The 9,150-nt window shown below is 29.8% G+C and overlaps 1 protein-coding gene across 6 annotated transcripts; it reads right to left on the reverse strand.

The window, feature by feature from the left end:
* Positions 1 to 2,298: 2,298 nt before the first annotated feature.
* On the reverse strand, positions 2,299 to 4,203 carry LOC21386941 (signal peptidase complex-like protein DTM1). Of its 6 annotated transcripts, none has more exons than XR_002902863.1 (3): positions 3,848 to 4,203; positions 3,487 to 3,625; positions 2,299 to 2,621 (listed from the first exon to the last, which is right to left on the reverse strand). XR_002902863.1 is itself a non-coding variant. In XM_024170452.1 (2 exons), exons 1-2 carry the CDS (start codon positions 4,087 to 4,089, stop codon positions 2,573 to 2,575), a joined length of 291 nt encoding a protein of 96 aa, XP_024026220.1. In that variant the 5' UTR covers positions 4,090 to 4,203; the 3' UTR covers positions 2,299 to 2,572. The 6 variants fall into 6 exon arrangements, 2 of the variants coding, with proteins under 2 accessions (XP_024026220.1, XP_010103942.1); XR_002902862.1 differs by having other exon boundaries at positions 2,299 to 2,836; XR_002902861.1 differs by having other exon boundaries at positions 3,467 to 3,625.
* Positions 4,204 to 9,150: the final 4,947 nt, after the last annotated feature.

The raw sequence follows: 9,150 nt of genomic DNA on the forward strand, positions 1-9,150 counted from the left end.
AGTTAGGACACATATTCTCGAGACTATTCGAATTATAAGTAAATTCGAACATTACTATTCTCACCTATAAATAAATGCATATACCCCCAAGTCTAACCTGCATAATTAGATCTAATTTTTCGAAGAGAGAAATCTTAGCTCAAGCCAAGTTAAATTTTTCACAAGACTCACAAAGCAAGTTGACATCAAGAATCAAGGTACGTCATTATTAAGAATAGTATCCTATAAATATGAGATATAATATGATATTTATTATTTATTTAATAAAAGAGTTTATTTATTATTTTATGTGCATATATTAATAAATATTTTATGAATATCCATAATTATTTATGTGACTTTAAATATTGTATATAAGTGTTACATGTAAGAGGATCATATTTAAGGATAATAATCAAAATGATGTTTGTAATGAATGTAATTAAAGTTCGCAATCTTTAATTAAAACATTACTAACACATGTCATTCCCATTTAGAATAGAATGGTGTTATCCGCACTGTTAATATGACAAGATATTAAATGAGTGTATTACGCATAATGAGATTATGTGAAATAGCGACACAAACATAATATGAATTTCTGATCATTTCCATTAAGTATAGAAATTCTAATTGAGTCTACCGATGGTCATATATAGAATAATCTTAGTCCTGAGTTATTAGTAGACTCATATTTATGGATTTTTATCTTTTAATTTACTTGGTATAGATTATGAGATCCTGAATCCTATTTCTTGTATTTTGAAGACATGATGAAGTGAGTAGCCGAGAATGTTATTATACGAGATGGAATCAATTCCTTCTTAAAAAATAAGTAGATAAATAATTCCGTTGAGGGTTGATTCGGCACTTAGACTAATAGAAGCTTTGATTCATGAATTTATTTTATGAATCACTGTCCATTAGAGAATCAATGTTACTCAAGGATAAAGATGTAATTAGAGAGGTTAACGGATTTCACCTAGCTCTAATTATGAATTATTTATATAGGATTGATCTAAATGTAATGTCTATATTAAATGGACACTTCACAGTTTAGAAGTAATTTGCGTCTATAATTACGATAGTGCAATTCTAAATTTATAGTGAAGTAACTTTTAGAATTAATAGAATTAATTAATCAATTAAAATGTTTAATTAATTATTAATTTTATTGGAGCTTAGAATTATAGGTCCATGAGTCCTCACGTCATCCTCGTAATCCTATAAGACACTAAGGGCAAAATAAAAATTTTAGAATTATGAAATTTTAAAATAAAACACTCAAGAATAATTAATTGAGAATGAATTATTATTAAATAATGAGATTATTTAAATTTAAATTTGAATTTTGGAATACACATGTGAAGGTGTGAACGCCCAGCACAATCTGAATTTTTTTGGGATTTAGTTGCTTACTCTCAAAGTTATCCAATTGATTTATTCGATAAGTGTCCAATTTGAAATTCAAATTGATTTAAGTTTAATTTAAATTGAAATTTGAATTTGAGTCAAAATTAAACTGCAGGATAAATGCAAAATTTTGTTATATTCTTTACATGCAATATACGCCTACTACATGGAGGAATCTCTCTGTGGTGGCTAGCCAACATATGGATAATGGAGAGTGGATTTTGTTTCAAAATCAAATTAGAAGTGGGAGATAATTATCAAGCTTTATCTTAGAGATAAAGATTAGACTTCTTCTGAAAGTCTGACTGCTACTCTATAAATAGGAGATTGCAGAAAATTAGAGAACAAAATTTTTGCTCTCCTTAGCATATAGTGGCCGAATTATCGAGTGTGTGGAAAGGAAAATTTTTCTCCCTAATTCCACGTCGTGTATGTGCTGGTGTTCGTGAAAACTTTGAGTGTTTATTTGCTAATTCTGTTTTGTTTTAGGTGTGTCTATACACACGTCTTCATAGATTCAAGGAATTGGCAAGGAAGATTCGGGCGTTCTAAACTAGTTTGGAGTAAGAAACGTTCGTGGTCAAAGAACTCAAGTTATCGACCTAATCGTTCGCTAGGTAAATAAATTAATTTGATTAATTTATTCTTATATAAATTAATGTAATCTATAGAGTATCTCAATATTTTATGAAAATTTTTATTATACATAATTCGCTAGTTAATAGTTACAGACTTCCGTATTTGAAATCGTTTCAAAAACTAAGAGTCGTGACCTCAAATTTAAAAGATTTTTTTCCCCTTTAGCTTTCTATGCATGTAAAAATATTGCTATATTTTTAATGCTAATGACATTCTTAGGAGAAATCGAGAATGTACTAATAACTGTACTTACACGTTCTCATTCCGGTCTTTTAAATAAATTAGATTAGATTACAAGATTAAAAGGAGATGACCAGCCAGAACACCATCAACGAACCATCTATTGCAACAAAAGATAATGGTGACTGCTCAACCTTATCAGAGTGCCTGAATGAAAAGTTTAATTATGGGGCTCATGAACAACAACAAGTGAACCACTACAATCTCGCTGAATATTACTGGGGAGTTGGCAATAGCATATGGACACTGCAAGATCACGAGCCGGCCGCACAAGTCGCGAGGTCCTCAGCGCTGATCAACGCTAATTGCTGGATAAGTACTTCGCCACAAGTTGAACAACCCCCGCGTTACTGCACAGAAGAAGCTGCAATCTTAAGCTACATTACCGAACAACTCGAGACTCAACTGATTGAGGGTGGGCCTTGTAACTTCTTGGAGGATAAATATCAGACATAATTCTAGCTACACTAGGAGTTTCATGAACTCTCAGCAACTAAATGAGTGTCGAAGCACATCTCTTGATTAATGCGCGGCTTCCGTTTATCAAAAAACTTTTTTTTTCCCCCTGAAAAGTTTATTTCTGTTAATCATTGTTTTTTCAATGAACATAGTTTGCTAAAGTTTTGGTTTCAGATTTAACTGCTATAATTGGTTTAGTTTAATGGACATAGAAAACTAGATATGAACTGGCAGTGGCAAAAATAAATAAATAAATAAAAGTACAGAAAGTAACAAAAAATAAAAGGTGGGCAAAATTTTGAATGGTAAAAAGAATAGCTAGGGAATCATAACTCATAACTCAAACTTCTTGTCACACTTTTTCCAAAATATTTATTCTTACAAAAATTTAAATTTAATTTTTTTTTTCTAACATAAATTCATTTTTCGCAAACCGAACTCATTCTTCAACCCGCTGAGGTATATCAATAGAAAACAAATGTACAAATCTATAATTTTGTGCAAGTTGTACATGCATTCAGTTACTAGCCATACAGAGAAAAAGAATATTTGAATTAGATTTTCAGCCTCCCTTTCCACCCTTGAAATGGACCTTTTTTTTCCTGGTAGCATCATTTTTTCCATCAACAAGAAGTATTTGCTAAACCGGTGTTAGTTACAAAGAGAAACCGGTGTCTCTAACAGTACTCATATAAATAATTAATCTTAAACTAAACTTTTATGATAATTAACATACCAAACAGAGGAAGTACCCACATAAACTCTATTGGAGAAAACAATCAAGTGGCAGCTAAAGCTGGTTGATCACTAACTCGAAACAAACTTCCACCACTTGTACAAGCCATACCCATAAACTATAGAATATGCAGTAAATCTCAATGGGTAGATCTTAAATCTGCACCAGACAACAAAAACATCCTCAGAATTAATTAAATCTTCCTAGCACCTGGTACGTATACATGAACAAAACTGACATGTTTCATCAAATTAAAAGTACTAACCGAAAAAAGGAATCACCAAAAGGAGAAGAGATAATTAAATAAAGTAGTGAAAAAGATACACACACACACACACACACACACACATATATATATATATATATGTATATGAAATGAACCTTGTTGGTCCAGATCTCTGAGCAATATGGGATGCCCTTTCCTCAGCAGTAACGGGACTGGTCCAGCGAGAGAAGTCTCGGTCAAAATAGCCCCAATCAGGCAAAAAGACGCCAGAGATTCCGACCACTCCCACAACGTAAGTGGCCAGCATTTTCTTGAAGGAGAAAGTGCAAATTCCCACCACCAAAACCACCCCAGCTAACCAAACCAAGGCCGACCTCAAAGCGGCGTCGTTTGCCATGGTTGTGCTGGTGGGGAGATTTAAGAATGGAGCTGTGAAAATTGAGGAAAGAGAGCAGTTGGGGGCGGTGGTGAAGATGGATGATGATGATGGTCAGAGACAGAACGAACTGTTCCACTGAGACTGCTTTTAATGAGAGCTCAACTGTCACATTAACGTGTTTTAATTCTTGTTACGTTTCGGTTTCATCAATTTCTTTGGGAGAGTGACGTGGCAGGCCATCCAATGCTGAGCTGTTGCCCAGGGAAGTAAGTATTGAAAAAAAAAAAAAAAAAAAACTTGAGTACGGGACTAATAGAATCTAGATATTGACTTATATATCCCACGATTTAGGGCGTTCAATTCGCTAATTTAAATTTTTAATTTAAATTCAGATGTATTATTGTATAAGAATTTTTTATTATAATAAAAAAAATTAGATGTGATTGTTTCTTAGAGCTTTTTACTGCAGTAAAACTCGAATTCTAAACTCGAATCAGTAAAATGAACGGGGTCTTACTTTCTATAAGCGTGTTTTGTTCTGGGATGGTTGTTTGAAACGTAAAGGCCTCATTTATTTCACAGATTTGAGTTTTTAGTTTTAGGTTTCTACAGTTAAAAGCTCTCAGAAAATGTCACATCTAATTTTTTCAGTTATAGTGAAAAGTTCTCAGAAAATATCACATCTTAGCTCGAATTAAAAACTCAAATCTGCGAAGTGAACGAAGGCTTAATTTGGTAGTACTGTAGATTTTAGAAAAATTATTTTTAGCTGTGCTGAAGGAAGAAGCAGTTATTACAAAAAACAACTGAGTGTTTGGTAAACTATAATTGTAGTAGCTGTGCTAGATTCAAAATCAGCATAATAGCGTTTGGTAAATTATGAGGTTGAATTACTGTGAATAATTAAAAATTATAACTATATTATATTATATTATAATATAATATATATAATTATAATATAATATATAATTATTATATTATATACAATAAATATGTTATAATTAAAACATTATGTAATCATGTGTAATACACTATAATAGATATAATAGATAATAATATTGAAATTAAAAGATTATATTAATATTTAATTATATTAATTATTATATTATTATTAATATAATGAACATAATTATATTAATATTATATACTATAATTATAATATAACATTATGCAATAAAATAATTATATTAAAATTATTTGTATAGTTGTGATATAATTTGTTAAAATATTACAACTATGTTATATTATATCATATTATTATACCATATTCTTGTATTATTATATTATATTGAAATATTATATATTATATTAGTAAATTTTAAATTTAATTAGGGGTAATATGGGTATTATGAAAGTTTCATTAATTGTATTATGTTGATTCCCGCATAATCTAAAAGCTAAAGTTATCTTTAGACTGTTTCTGATTTTGGCTGTAGATTCTTAAAAAATTATTCAAAAAGCGTTTTTGATGAGATTTATCAAATACTAAAATCAGCTTCTGCTACAAGCAGAAACTGATTTTGGGATGAAAAAGTAATACCAAACTAAGCCAAAGAACAATGTTAATGAATATTAATACATGATATCTTATATTTATAGTATGTAGTGTCAACACCAATGAGGCACAAAGTATTTTTTAAATGAGTAATTTTAGATACATTAACTCAAATATCAACCTTTATATATCAATTAATATGATATATAAGTTGTTATTTTTTTATTAATAGATACAATTTTTTATCATTAATTGACGTGATAATATTTTAAATATTTACCAATATAAATTAACAATTCATACATCAAATTAATTATACGTAAAAATTAAGATTTGAGTTGGTCTCCTTAACTTTATTTTTAAAAATATTGACCACTATTAGAAGGGGACGCATAAGCACTGCACACTAATAGTTATAGAAAATGGGTTTATATTGTGGATTCGCTTTTTATTAGTATGATGCTAGTGCGCCAAACTTTTTTTTTTTCTTTTTACCATTATGTTAAGGGGGTCCCAACTCATGGAATGAGTTCATACGATTTTGATTTTTGTCTTGCAAATTTCATTTATGAGTTTACTTAAATCTTGATCAAAATAAAATTGTTATAAATTTATATGAATTGGTAATAACTAGAATAATGGTGGACAATGAAATAGTACCCGGTGGTTCATCAGGCAAAGCTCTTGAGAGCAATTGACTCACTTGGGCTTTTTTTTCATTTCATCCGTGTTGTTAGGCCTAGACCCAATTACTTCTCCTTTTCTGTATTTTCACTTTTGGGCTACACTTGGGCCTTACCATGATCCTACAAGAGGACTTCCACCTCCTCTTGGGATCCCCATGTAAAACTTGTGAAATTAAATAGCCCATTTATCAAAGATTAAAAATTAATAGGCGTTTTTAAGTTTTAAATCATTTATTTTATAATTTTACCCTTTTTTATTATTTTCTCTCTCTATCCTCTCTCTCCGTTTCATACTCTCAATCTCCGGTCACTCTATCTCCTCCTCTCCCCCTCTCTCTTCCAACAGCTTTCCCTCTCTGCCGCTTAATTTCTCTGGCGACAGCATTACATTTCGCTATTATATTTCTCTTCGCGATTCTCCACTCTTTTCGACAACGAGAGCAGAAGCCCGCTGGAGATCTCACGACGATTGTTCCATTGATATTTCTCGACAATCATCGCCGTTAGAGAGGCCCCGCACTGGTGACAATAAGTGCAGTTGTGTTCTTCAAAGAGAGAAGGGAGGAGAAAGAAGGCGATGAAGAGAGAATGAGGGCTAGGGTTTTCTGGGGAAGAAGATGTAGAAAGTTCCTACATGGCTTTTTATTAGGGGCTTTGTAGGAACATTAGTTGAGTGTAAATTCAGATTTACAATGGGGTTGTTCTTTTGCAACGAAACTCATAAAAAGTTTGAACTCGTATAATTTTATTTAAGTCTATGTTCTTTTGTAAAATTTGAGTTTGAACTTGAGTTTAAACTCGAGTTTAGGGTTAAATTAGAGTTCAAGTTCCCGTTTAATTCGCTGATTCGAGTTTTTAATTCGAGTTGATATGTGATTTTATGTTAGAGATTTTTACTGTAGTAAAAAAGTTAGATGTGACTCTTACTATAGCAAAACTCGAATCGATAAAATGAATGGAACTCAAGTTTCCCCTTCAATTCGAGTTCGTAAACTCAAACTCAAGTTAATGAACAGTATTTTTTTTATTCTTAAAAATGCCATAACTTTTTCGTTTTAATTCTGATTGAGATGATTTTTTTTCTATGCATTCACAATGAAAAGACGAATAAAACCTTACCCATATACCCTATTAAAATTTTTCATCACCATTGAGTTTTTATTAAAATACTATCGAAATATAAATTTAAGTTTTGACTCACCCAAACACAAATTCAAAAAGTTTCTCAATTCAAATCATAACTCAAATGTGTACATCCAAACACAAACTCAAGTTACAACTTCAACTCAAGTTATAACTCAAACTCAACTCAAGATCATTACTCAAGTCACCCTAACTTAAAAATGCAAAAGAACAACTCAATATAATGGCCTATTTACTAACAATTTTGGGCTTATTCAGTTACATTTTTGAATTATGGTAATTTAAGTGTAGATTTTGAGTTAAATTTTAGTTATAACTTGAGTTAAAGTTATAACTTAAGTTTGTGTTTGGTTATGTACATTTGAGTTATGGTTTGAAATAAGAATCTTTTTGAATTTGTGTTTGAGTGAGTCAAAACTTGAGTTTGTATTTAGATAGTATTTTAATAAAAAAATCAATAATAATAGAAAATTTTAATTGCAGGGGCTCGTTTGGAAATACCTGAATGTTTTAGATTTGAAAGGAATTAAATTATTTTGCTAATCACTCTCTCAAACAGGTTTAAGTTTCTAAACGAGCCTCCACGTCACCAACCCCGGTTTAGGGGCGTGACATGCATTCACAATGAAAAGACGAATAAAACCTTACCCATATACCCTATTAAAATTTTTCATCACCATTGAGTTTTTATTAAAATACTATCGAAATATAAATTTAAGTTTTGACTCACCCAAACACAAATTCAAAAAGTTTCTCAATTCAAATCATAACTCAAATGTGTACATCCAAACACAAACTCAAGTTACAACTTCAACTCAAGTTATAACTCAAACTCAACTCAAGATCATTACTCAAGTCACCCTAACTTAAAAATGCAAAAGAACAACTCAATATAATGGCCTATTTACTAACAATTTTGGGCTTATTCAGTTACATTTTTGAATTATGGTAATTTAAGTGTAGATTTTGAGTTAAATTTTAGTTATAACTTGAGTTAAAGTTATAACTTAAGTTTGTGTTTGGTTATGTACATTTGAGTTATGGTTTGAAATAAGAATCTTTTTGAATTTGTGTTTGAGTGAGTCAAAACTTGAGTTTGTATTTAGATAGTATTTTAATAAAAAAATCAATAATAATAGAAAATTTTAATAGAATATATGGGTGAGGTTTTATTCATCTTTTCGTTGTGAACACAAAAGAAAAAGAATCATCTCAATTAGAATTTAAACGAAAAAGTTATAGCATTTTTAATAATATAAAAAATAATGTTCTTAACTAGTTTAGGAACTTGAGTTGAAAGGAAAATTTAAACATAGATTTTAACCCTAAACACAAATTTTACAAAAGAACATGAACTTAAATAAAGTTGTAACTTGAGTTTAAACTTTTTTTTTGAGTTTGAGTGTAAACGAACAAGTCCTTTAAATATCAGCCTATTAATTCTTATTTAAATCTTGATATGGCTTATTTTTCTCTCTAGTTTTTTCTTTTACAAGTATGTTTAGCTGTAAGAGTTTTTTATTTATCAAATAATGAAAAATTCATCTATATAGCTAATTAAAGATTTTTAAATTTGTTTTAAAAAAATATGTATAAAAATAGTTTTTGATATAATAGAAATTATATAAAAAAATAATTAAGTTGAGACATATTTAAAAAAATATTTTAACCATTAATAAAAAAATAAAAAAAGGAATATATGTAAAAAAAATTACTAACTGGGAACTAAAGTGCGAAAAACGCACAAACAAATTT

The sequence above is a fragment of the Morus notabilis genome, unplaced genomic scaffold (assembly GCF_000414095.1).
Source record: "Morus notabilis unplaced genomic scaffold, ASM41409v2 Scaffold558, whole genome shotgun sequence".
Taxonomy (NCBI): Eukaryota; Viridiplantae; Streptophyta; class Magnoliopsida; order Rosales; family Moraceae; genus Morus; species Morus notabilis.